The sequence below is a fragment of the Drosophila persimilis genome, unplaced genomic scaffold, assembly GCF_003286085.1.
Source record: "Drosophila persimilis strain 14011-0111.01,24,50 unplaced genomic scaffold, DperRS2 tig00000653-arrow-arrow-pilon, whole genome shotgun sequence".
Lineage (NCBI taxonomy): Eukaryota > Metazoa > Arthropoda > Insecta > Diptera > Drosophilidae > Drosophila > Drosophila persimilis.
The window spans coordinates 1088550-1100838 of NW_020825330.1; the positions used below are offsets into that span (position 1 = coordinate 1088550).

Consider the following 12289-nt stretch of genomic DNA (forward strand, 5'->3'; position numbering starts at 1 on the left):
ACTTACAAACACACATACACAAACGCACATATATACATTCCACGATGCAGATACGAAAAGTCTTTCCTTGGTTCAATCAATCAATCAATTCGAAGTACCTTAAAGATCTTTAAAATTTTGCTTTTGTTTGCGCAGTTCTTCCTCTTAATTTTTCCTCTCCACTATTTTTCCACACTCTTCTTTTCCCCTATCCGAAAAAATATCTTAAGTATAGCTCTAGTTGTAAAATATTTATGCACAACAAATAAAATAATGAACAAAAAGAAACCAATTATACCACATATCTTTTTTGAACAACAACAGCCACAACAGAACACAAAGACCTGACCCCAATACCAATAATCCCTATATACATAATGGTAAAATGGTTTTGTATATTTGTATATATTTTATTATATTTTAATACATTTTTATTATTGAACACATTATTTTAACACATAATATTTTCTACATTTACAGATAGCTTTTTAGGGACTTCTAAGAGTTTTATTTAGATCATTAAAGTTGCAAGAGAAATCTTTAGATGCCGTGAGGCCCCAACGTCGACTGCCAGCAAATGTCACCTGTAGAATCACATTATCTTAGTCTCTTCTGTGGATTCCAGTGCTACCTATGAAATGTCATCGTTTCATGAAGTGGCCTCATGCCTCATCATTATGCAAAAAAAACACTCATTAAAAGCCAGTGCACAGGGAGAAATCAGGATAGTATTACATATTATTGTCGTATAGTCAAAAAGACTAGTTGAAATATTCTTCGTTTTGCTTTATCACACTCAACCTTCACCGATTACCGAATCGAAAATACCGAATGCTTTTGAATCGAAAACGCCATAAATATTTTGGTATTTTGTATACCTTACTTTGGATGCAACCTTTTTGTTGCATCTTCGAAGTCATTCGAAATGCTGAACATTTTTCGCTGTGTGCATATGGGTACATACATATGTATGTATGTACATATACCCCTGGCCTGTCCGGATGATCGGTTTCAACTTTCGTTGGATCCACCGCACAAGATGTGCAAAGTCAGCAAAGAGTCAGTCAGCGCAAAAGAGCAAACAAAACATAAAATAAAACGAGTTCACATTAAAACAATTTGCAAAAGACTTGAGCAGACAGGGTAGACATGTTTCATAATCGTAATTGTCGTCGGTTTGGTTGGAACTACTCCACGTAGTCCCCTCCACCGTGCTCCCCCCTCAAATGATAATTGCCAAAAGTCAAATCACGCGCCGCATAACAACACCAAAAAACTGAAAACTGACAAAAATACAAAAAATCTCCGAAATCAGGTTGACAAAAAGAGTCGTTAACGTGAGAAACATTAAAACGGTTCAACGGTTTGTCAAGTGTCTTGAAGAGACGGTGCCAGCGGCGTCGTGAGATTTTGTCTTTGAAATCGTCGAGTGGATGTCAAGAGTGCATGAAAATCCAATTTGAAAGACATAGTAAAATAATAAATAATAAAAAGAAGCCCAAACAATGCCCGCAACCAGTCTTCTCATTGTCTTGTCCGCGAGTTTAATGCCAATGTGTTCCTTCCCAGTGGGAGATTCCAAGAAAGATTACCGCATCTTTCGACTATTTTCCTTATTCTTCCGTCTGTGTTTTGAATGTCAAGCAGGAGAAGTACAGATCAAAGTGTAGCGACTCCATTTAAGAATCCAAAGATAAGCAAACCTTCTTTCGAATCTATTCCAAAGCTGTCCAAAGAAAAGCTTAGTCAAAGAGAAGCTTCCAACCACTCTACTCTCGTTTGTGCATTCTTGTTTCTCTTCGCTCTCCCCTGATCAGGCAAATGAAAAGTGCTCTTTCTCTCCCTCTCCCTCTCCATCTCTCTCTCTCTCTCTCGTTGCAGCTGCATCTTAACCTTGAGGAAGCTCTCACTCCCATTCCACAGAGAGCCCTTCCCATTCCAGGGGCGCGCTTTCACTCTTGTTTCTTGAGTCTTTTGATTTGCACATGTCCGCCCCAGAGGCAACTTTCACAAAACAAAAAAAAAACAAGATACGCAGATGACGACGCCCATCATGATGGGGGGGGGGGGGGTTTGCACAATATTTAATTAAGGTTCCCAACCAGTTTGACAGCGCGCATCTGCCTGCAAAGCAGCTGCTACAGCAGTAGCAGCAGCAGCAGCAGCTTTGGCGCTCCGGGATTATGCAATCACATTGGAATGCAGTCGACAGCAGAGTTGCCAAATACCAGATCTGCCCGCAGGCTGCTGCTGCGTTCCAATCTTCCAATCCATTTGAAGCGATGAGCACTGTTATGCAAGCTCTCTGCACCTCCCCTCCCCTCCCCTCCTCCACAACGATGAAAGTGTGTCATCCATCTGCCCAGCCCTAAAAGCCCCAAAAGTCCCAAAAGCCCCGGCACCCACTCAAAAGATAATCATATGCGTGTGCCACACTTTGCAGATAAACTTGCTTCGTCTGTTTCCGTTATGCAAGCTTTTGTCTTGAGGCGTGTCTGTCTATTTCTATGCCTATGTCTATAGCTGTGTCTTTCCATCATCGCCCTTCGAGCGACATTGACACAAGCGTCGAGGGCCTTTGATCAAAGCTCTTGAAGAGAAACTCTCTCTCTCACTCGTTTTCTATTTCTTTTTGTGTCTCCTTCTTGGAGCTGTTTTCAATGTCAACAACATTGTCGGACAAAAAAACAACAACAGAAGGCTAAAGAAAAAAACTAGCACAAATTACTCGCAACGCAACTGGCATTTTGCTTGGGTATTTTTCCACATCTATTATCGAATGGTATTTATTTTGCACTCCAACGTCCTTCAATTAAAATATCTGACTGCATTTTTTGCTATTGCTGTTGCTCCCAACAATCAAGTGCTCTCGTTTGTGGTTGACATTCGCATTCAATCAAATCGACTGGAAGAGGGGGGCGTTATAGCACTTGACTGGCATTGGAATGGAAAATATAGCGTATAGTACGTTTAAAGGTTTTCTTTTCATCTGTGCTCTACTGAAACACTGGAAGGCTAAAACGTTTAAGATATGAACAGGAATAGGAATGGAAAGTACAGCTTTGGGGGCACTTTGAAGGGGTTCTCTGAGGGCTTTTGATACTTCCAAAGATATCTTTCTCTCTACGTCTTTCGCTTATGGATCTCCTGAAAAACTCTCTCTAAACAAAACAAAACACAACAAACACAAAGCCAAACCAAACGCCAAATGCCTAACAATTTATTGTACAAACAAATGTTAGTAATTGCTTAGATTTTCTTTTCTTTTTAGTTGAAACATTTACTAATACTAATGCTAAAAGTATAGATATTGATTAAAATGAATTAATTATTTTATTGTTTTACTATTATTTATCAGCATGTAGCGCGCTTTTGAATTGTTGTTGAGCTGTGAAAACTGCACCGCCAGGAAAAATGCACAATCAAACAGAAATAGAATGTCACAAAAAATATCACAAATCACAAAATCTACCACAAATATTACACAAAAAGTATCACAAAAAAGTCTGAAAAAGTAGAATACACACGCGATAAAAAGTGAATACCCTGTAAATAGCCTTTCAAATAGAAAACTAACTGGAACTCTGCTTGCTGTCATCTCCCTCTCTTTCCATGTACCGCTAATCACCGCTAATCGCACCTCCGACCGGCAGCTGCGCCAGCCGACAACTGCCAACGTCTCGAGGCGCCCCGTGCTGAGTGTGCGCCGGCGCATTATCAATACGCCAACGTCGGCGGCGGCGGCAGCGGCAGCGGCAACAGCAGCAACGACCACGCAAATTGCAGAATTAACAACGACCTCTAAATACAATCGACTGCGCAGCAGGCCAGCAGTGGCAGCAGCAACCACAATTCCAGCAGCAGCAACAGCAACAGCCGCCACAATTCCGCCAGCAGCTGCTGTTGGGGCAACGTCTGCAGCAATCGCAGCCGCGGCCAGTGCCAACAGAGGCAGCAGCAATAGCAACGGTTATCTGAGTAAGCTTAAAGCCAAAAGCTCATCATCTGCAGAGACAACAGCAGCGATCGTCAACGGCAGCGGCAGCAGCAGCAGCGCCAGCAGCAATGATATCACACAAAAGCAACACAAATTCCAGCCAGCGAGCTTTGCGCTGCGACGCCAGTTCCAGACGCGTCGACTGACGACCTTTGCGCCCGGAGCGAGCAGCGGAGATGAGAGTGGTGAGTAGAGCAGCGACGCCAGCAGCAGCAGCAGTGGCAGCTACAGTAACAGTGGCAGCGGCAGCCTCAGCCTGAAGGTATATTAAAGAGAAGGTACGGCAGTGAGCATCGCTCCTACCTTCCATTTAATATACGGATAGGCTCTGGTGTGGCCACCCGATATCAGAGTGGCAGAGGTGAAATGTGTACAACCAATGTCTCTCTCTCTCTCTCTTTTACTCCCACGACGATCTCTCTCTCACGCTCTGTCTTGGAAATGATAGATGTTTTTTTGTATACCGCAGCCACTGAGGTGCCGCGCACCCAGAACCCCCTCTTCAAGCGCCGCCTCACCCTGATATCCACCACACCACCCCCGGCCACGCGCACCACCATTGTGCCAGCGCTGACGGAGACCACCACGCATCTGTATGCCAACGAGGACGATGAGGATCAGGTGGCCAAATCCAGCATCCACACGAGCCGCTTCAATCAAATACCCTTCGAGAGTGTCGCCAGCAGTGGCAGCACCACTACCAGCAGCAGCACCACTAGCACCACCGCAGCCACACCACTGGCCCTCGGCCCGGGGATACGTGAGTCCCCAACACCTCTCCAGTACTAGAAAAGGCCTCTCCTCTCTGACGATCCAATTTCCCTTTTATTACAGGTCGCCAGCTAGTGCCACGCCCACGTCGGCCACAGTCCACCACAGTGGCCACGCCCTACTACTCAACTGGAAACCCTGGGGCCGGACACTCAGCTCCGCCCCTGTCGCGCCGTCAGCAGAGTCGTCGCCGGCCTCACAAGTACATCGAAGTGTACAGCCGACCACCCAGTAAGCCCGCCCTGGTGACGGCTACCGCCAGCAGTCGGCGCAACGACTACCCAGCGGCCCTGGACTACGAGGAGGGTGGCCAGAGGCGCCGCAGCAGCAAGTCCCAGTCCGCATTGCAATCCCAATCCCAGTCGGAGCCGAAGGTAATCGTACATGGCAGGGGCATCATCGAGTGCCGAGCCCAGGGTAATTTTCCGCATCCTCTCAACTGCCGGAAGTTCATTTCCTGCGCCCGGTTCGAGGAGACCGGCGGCATCGTCGGATGGGAATACACCTGCCCCAAGGGTCTCACCTACGATAGCAACGATGGCATGTGCACCTGGTCACCCTCGGATCACGTTGCCTGCCGGGATTAGGTGGCAATGACTGAATATATAGACACACCCGTACATGCACCACCATTTACCATTCACCATTCTCCCATCTCTAATCGAATTTCACACCACTCCCATCTCTAATCCAAGAACTACATCGGGACTTCCGGTTCCTGCACCCACCCCAAATTGATTTCCTTTCCATTCCCATGCTACATGCCCCATGTTGTAAATGTTTTTATTCTAATTTGTGATTAGTTCTGCTGAAGATGATGAAATTGATGATGAGGAAGTCTACGACGATGATGAGGATGAAATTGTATGTTAATTATTTAAGCTTAGTGATATCTCGAGAACGTATTTTTTGCGCCCTGCCAACTCAGCGAGTAAGCAAAAAGTTTTGTCTATAGCTCCATCGATCGCCCAATTGCATACCGATGTCTGCTATATGCTATATATTATAAAGGATAATATGCTTTCTGTATCAAATAAACATAAACATATCTTGTAATCCAACATCAATGGTGTGTTCTCAGTTTTGGAATAGATCTAATAGACTAGAAGGTTGCCTCTACGACCTTCATATTACAAAATGGTAAAGATATTTATATAAAGGAGAGTGATAATATAATCCAGATGTGATTCGACTTGCTTTGGTACGAGTGTGCTCATTTCTTGCAGACAGCGAAAGGGATACAGTCCCATAGACTCCGAAATGTGTATGTAAAAAAGAAGATTTTTCCTAAATAATTATATTTAGTTCCGTTTTCAAAATTGATTTCTTCCTATGTATATTTACATACGAATTGTAATCCAATATGTCAAGACTTGATCCAAAGAATTCCATTTTAAACAGATCTCATATAATAGTGCAATGATTTTTTATTGTGAATTAAAAAAACGAAGCGTAATCTTAAGATTCGATGAGGAAGGAAATTGCATGCTCTGATGGATGGTGTGGGGGTTCATTCGCATGAGGGTTGTGCGATCCGGATTGGATGTATTGGAAGTAGATGGTCTATTGGCGGAGTCCCTGGCGTTGACCCTGGGCGGATTGCCTCCAGGCCTCATGGACGGCGTGGTAGCCGGTCTGGGTCTGGGCGGGAGTGCTGCGGCCGAAGGGGCTCTTGGAGTTCACCTGGAGCATGTAGTCGCCCTGGACATCGTAATCGGTGGCGATGCCCATGTAGGTGCGCTTGCCATAGCCGTTATTCTGCTTGTACTCCTTGTACGAGCAGGCGGCGACGGCGGGGAAGTTGCGCTCGTTTCCAGGGCGGACGGACTCGGCGAAGTAGCGAGTGGCGCGCATGGAGGCCTCAACAACGTTGTCGGCGCCGGGAACACCGGTCGATGGTCCGTTGGGGTAGAAGTCGACATTGGCCAGGCGCTCAGGAGTTCCCATGCCGTAGGCGGAGGTGTGGATGGCGTCGACAAAGTCGGCATCGCCGCGGGCCAGGCCGCTGAGCTTCTCCTCGGGCTTGCCGTAGATCTTGGAGGGGTCCAGGCCGGTGATGCGGCGCAGCTTGTGTCCGGTCTGGCGGGTGAACTGGCGTCCGGCAACTCCAGCAACATGGGCGGCGGGTCCCTGTCCAATCAGATGGATAATCTCCTGGGGCACGTTCACGGCGTTGGTCAGCTCCACGAGGCAGTTGCCGATCTGCTGGCCGAGGCGCTCCACATTGAGAGTGGCGTACTGCTCAAAGTCTTCGATGGCATCGCCGAGATTGATCACGATCAGGTCTCCGGTCTTGGTGTCATCCTGCTCCTGGCTCTGCTTGCGGCGCTGCTGCTGCTGCTCCTCGCTGCTGGACTTCTGCTGCTCCTCGCTGGTCGACTGCTGGCTGGGATAGGGCTGGAGGTTGTACCGCTGCTGGTAGGCCCTCACCAGCTTGCTGGTGGCCTTGCGCACCTGCGACGAGCTCTGGGGCAGGCCCTGGATGAAGATGGTCACCTCATCGTCGCCAAAGTTGGGCTGACGCTTCACCGTCTGGACCAGGTTGTTCAGGTTGAACTCGACCTTCTGGCCGCGCTCGCCCACGATGAAGCCCTTGATCTGGCTGGGCGTAGGGGTGTACTCGGGCTTGAACACGTTATTGAACTGGGACAGATGATCTACAGAAAACAGGGATAAGGGATTACATTGGGGAAAAGTTGAACAGTGCTAGAGTAAGGGGACTACTTACAGAGCTTGTCCAAGAGAGTGGCACCCTCCTCGAGGCTCATCTCCTGCAGCTGGCGCAGATTCACCTCCTTCAGGGAGGGCAGCTCCTCAATCTCACGAGGATTCACCCAGTTGCTGGGCTGATCGATGTTGCTCAGAGAGTTGGAGCGGTGGCGGCTCGAGGATCCCGTGTTGGAGTTGGCCATCGATGCTGCCACCAGGCAGGCCATCAGGCAGAGAGTGCGCAGAGGATTCATCGTAATCGGTGATGGGTGATCGGTAGAGACTCGGACTGGATGATGTGCCAAGCTGTACTGCATAATTCTGACACGGTTTCTGTGCCTTTTATAGCTCCGTCTAAAAAGAAGCAGCTTACCGATCCCGCACGTGCCATGGATCGACAGAACGGAAGCAACGATCGATCGATCGATTGGCTGATCAGCAGAAATTCTAGAACCGAATTGCACTTTTCTTTTTGTCGAGTATTTCTCGTTTCATTTCGTACATATTTTCCGCTTTATCAGTTTGTGCCGATTGTGGCGTCAGCAGTCAGCGGTCGATTCTTGATGATGATGCGGCTTCTGTCTCTCTACCACATTTCCTCTACTGAAAATTGGGCAACTTCATGGGAAACTTACGTAACAGCCAGATCCGAGGCAGCGATCGATATCGATCGGGTTTCATTTCGGAAAAGTGCATGAGATAATCTCATGATCGATCGATCGGGTTGAAAGACCTCTCAGATTGATAGATTCTAATATATTTTAATCGAACGATATTATAGACAGATTTTATACTTTTGGGACATAAATTCAAGACCTGTTGTATAGTTTTTTTTTCACACAAACTATTGATGGACTTTCTGGTTCCCAAATGAATTCTTATGGGGCATAAAAACACACCTCCTGAATTCTTTCAGCATTTCAGTGCTTCCTATGAAGATCTCCCATGAAACTCTCCTAAAATAGTTACCCTAAGATACCAAATGACCGAAGCCATTAGGAAACGCAGTTCTCCATTTGATACGATATGAAGTTCTGCCCCATATCATCGTTTGCCTGTCAGCAAAAATCTTGAAAGAGCGGAAATTGACTCACATTTCCCTTTAAAGACTTTGGAATTTAAGGGTGTACGATACTAGGAGAAAGGCAGTTCAAAGTTGGAACAGTTTTACTCGGCTTAACCTTGAGAATCTCTCTTGTAAGAGAAAGAGAGAGAGAGAGGGACTTTTCTCTCATTTTAACCTTTGAATTCTATCTATCTAGTACATTTCTATCTGCCATAGAAACGCAAGCCCCTTAGTGATTCGATTCGATGAGGAATCAATGAACCTGCATTTTATTTGCTCTTTGAAATTCGAAGTTCGAATGGAGATGGAAATTCAAAGGCAGAAAGAGAATTACTGTATGTACTCCCAAATAATGGACTTGAAAGTGGAAAATATAAATGCCCTTAGATTCATAATCAGTTGAGGGTTTTACAATGTAATTACAAATTAATATTTGATTAATCACGGCACTCGGATTATCATCATCTGCTACAGCGACTGCATTATACATACATATAATCGTACTCGCACTCGAACTAATCATCAGTTTGTTCCCATGAGTGACAATCCCTTACGCTGCAGAAACCCCAATCGGAGGAGAGCTCAACTGCACTGCACTGCACTGCACTCCCGAAATGCCTGACGAGGCAAAAAAGGCTGCAAAGTGGAAAATTGCAATATGAATATATGGAAAATATCAATTGGATTGATAAGCAAAACAGATCGATCGCTATATAAACGGATGACCGGCCAACGGTAAGACAGTTCCACTCATCGACTTGCAGCTTAAGTGTTGAAGTCGTAGTCGAAGTCGAAAAGCCGCCCTATACCCCGGACCACTCCCCCCCCAAAGGACACCATCATGAATCCCATGAGAGTGCTCAGCATGCTGGCCCTCCTGGCCGTCGCCGTTATGGCCAAGCCAGGCAGCAGCCATATGGACAACTCCGTCAGCCAGGCCCTCAAGCCGTCCCAGTGGCTCTCAGCCTCTGCGCTGGAGGCCATTCCCGCCGCCGATGATCTGACCGTGGAGCGTCTGGAGAACATGTCCCTGGAGAAGGGAGCCGAGCTCCTGCAGCAGATCTGTAAGTATTAAAGCACACACCCCACATTTTACCGGTGCCAGACATACTTATAGAAAAATTCTTTCTCTCAGACCATCTCTCGCAGATCAACCACAATGTGGAGCCGAACTTTGTGCCCAGCGGCATCCAGGTGTACGTGCCCAAGCGCAACGGCGAGAAGATCGTAGCGCCCCTGAACGAGATGATCCAGCGTCTGAAGCAGAAGGAGAACTTTGGCGACGATGAGGTGACCATCATCGTTACTGGCCTGCCCTCCACCACGGAGACGGTGAAGAAGGCCAACCGCAAGCTGGTCCAGGCCTACATGCAACGCTACAACCTGCAGCAGCAGCGCCAGCACGGTAACGGACGCGACTACGACGACAGCAACGAGAAGAAGGGACAGCGCACTTCCAGCGAGGAGAACTCCAGCGAGGAGTCCAAGAATGCCAAGACCCAGAGCGGCGACATCATTGTACGTTCCCCCTTGGGATCTCTAGATGTCCAATCCTCTGATCTCTTTAATCTCACTCATCCCTCTAGGTGATTGACTTGGGTGCCACTCTGACCAACTACAAGCGCTATGCCATGCTCGACATTGAGAAGACCGGCGCCAAGATCGGCAAGTGGATCGTCCAGATGGTCAGCGAATTGGACATGCCCTTCGACACCATCCATCTGATCGGCCAGGGTGTGGGAGCCCACGTTGCTGGTGCCAGTGCCCAGGAATTCACCCGCCTCACCGGACACAAGCTGCGCCGCGTCACCGGTCTGGACCCCTCCAAGATTGTGGCCAAGACCCGCCACACCCTCACCGGCCTGGCCCGCGGCGATGCCGAGTTCGTCGATGCCATCCACACCTCGGTCTACGGCATGGGCACACCCGTGCGCAGCGCCGATGCCGACTTCTATCCCAATGGACCCGCCGCCGGAGTGCCCGGAGCCGAGAACGTCATCGAGGCCACCATGCGTGCCACCCGCTACTTCGCCGAGTCCGTCCGCCCAGGAAATGAGCGCAGCTTCCCCGCCGTCCCTGCCAACTCCCTGCAGCAGTACAAGCAGAACGATGGATTCGGCAAGCGCGCCTACATGGGCATCGATGCTGCCCACGACATCGAGGGCGACTACATCCTCCAGGTGAATGCCAAGAGCCCCTTCGGCCGCAATGCCCCCGCCCAGAAGCAGAGCAGCTACCATGGCGTCCACCAGGCGTGGAAGAACGACAACAAGGACTACGACTAGACAGTGCCCCCCACCACCCAATGAATGGACAGCACAACGGATGGACTTCCCATTTAGCATTCTCTAGACTCTAAGCTAAACCCATAAATTGGCATTTTCTCTACCCATTTAACGAGCCACTCGCAAAAATTCAAATCGCAAATAAACGCTAAAGACTCTTTTGAAAAGGTGTCAAAACGTATCCAGGAATTTTGTGCTGGGATACACCCTTAAGGAAATCTTTGGAATAAGTTTCCCACCAGATCTTGATGCGGGATACCACTCCAAAAGGATTGCTTTGCCGCAGCATTAATAGCCGAGAAAACTAAAAACGCAAAATCATACAAAGTTACCATATCATCTGCTATATAGCCGAATCTGGATTAGATCGGATTACTTTTAAAGTCTGAAGATACGCTCTCGCCATGCACCGTTGGCTGCTGTGGGACAGCCCCGACAATCCGATGGCAATGTCACTCCAGAGCCCGACCGTCGTGCGAAACACTCTCCCCACCGGCCGAAGTCCCCACGGCTTCCAAAACACCTTGGACAACTCTGGGCGACTGGCCGAGCGGGACCAAGTTTCCCCTTATCAGGGCTTCTCAGGGTCCAGAGTGTATCAATCATCAATCAGGCCATCAACTGGTAGAAAAATATTATTTGCAATTGAAATTAAAAGTTGTGCACTTTCAGTTTCGCGGTGGAGGACAACTTTTGTAGGATAAATATTGTTTGAGCACTAGGACTAGGACTGGTAAAGGACTCGGACAACTGGAGGACTGCTGGAGGACTTACCCTCAAACACGAGGTCTACCAACCCCAGAGTAGAGCTTTTCAATAGACAACTACCAAAGAAAGACTCACATGAAAAAATGAGCTAGAGCTTGAAAATAAAGTTCCGAAAATTTGATTCCAAGCCAAAACACTGATGTAGGAATATTTTCAGACCTGCTTTTTCCGCAAAAAAATAAACTCAGAAATGTATCCCCCCATCGATTGGGTTTTTGTAAACTTAGATTTATTTCATTGTTGTCTGTGTGTCTGCGTGTCGGGTATTTGGGGCTCCTTGGAGTGGTTTATGGATACTGTGGATTAAGGATTCTGTGGGGTAACAATATGCTGGGGTAATATGATGCTCGACCGTGAAGCAATAATAACAACTAGAAATACAGCCAAGAGTAAGGATCAGGGCCTAGCCATGAACTTAAACTAGTTTTATTTCTTTTTTTTTGGTTTAGCTTTGGATTTAGTTAGTTCTTTAGTTAAGTGCACATTCCGAATTGTTAGAAATAGTATATTTCTAACAATAGTTTTTTATTTTTTTTTTTTTGAGTTTTTTGTTTTTTTTTTGGTAGCTCTAGCAGATCAATGCAAAACGAAAATATGTTCCGGCCAAGACAGCGGCCCGCCTCGAAACATTGGTAAAAGCACAGGCTAAGTGTCTTAAAAGTTAGCTACAGTCTTTCTTAAGATTTACCCACCCCAAAAACCTCTCTATGTGTA

The 12289-nt window shown here is 47.3% G+C and overlaps 2 protein-coding genes and 1 long non-coding RNA gene across 3 annotated transcripts; 1 reads left to right on the plus strand and 2 right to left on the minus strand.

Moving 5' to 3' along the window:
• Positions 1-3289: 3289 nt before the first annotated feature.
• On the minus strand, positions 3290-3688 carry LOC113566270. The gene is made up of 2 exons (XR_003409031.1): positions 3507-3688; positions 3290-3376 (listed from the first exon to the last, which is right to left on the minus strand). It is a non-coding gene; the product is annotated as an uncharacterized LOC113566270 (long non-coding RNA).
• Positions 3689-6310: 2622 nt separating this feature from the next.
• Positions 6311-7758, minus strand: LOC6597906 (vitellogenin-2). The gene is made up of 2 exons (XM_002022997.2): positions 7476-7758; positions 6311-7404 (listed from the first exon to the last, which is right to left on the minus strand). Exons 1-2 carry the CDS (start codon positions 7708-7710, stop codon positions 6311-6313), a joined length of 1329 nt encoding a protein of 442 aa, XP_002023033.2. The 5' UTR covers positions 7711-7758.
• A 1523-nt stretch (positions 7759-9281) lies between these two features.
• LOC6597905 (vitellogenin-1) lies at positions 9282-10974 on the plus strand. Its single transcript, XM_026991162.1, has 3 exons — positions 9282-9586; positions 9658-10040; positions 10109-10974. The coding sequence occupies exons 1-3, from the start codon at positions 9364-9366 to the stop codon at positions 10805-10807; spliced, it is 1305 nt and encodes a 434-aa protein (XP_026846963.1). The 5' UTR covers positions 9282-9363; the 3' UTR covers positions 10808-10974.
• The last annotated feature ends 1315 nt before the right edge of the window (positions 10975-12289 follow it).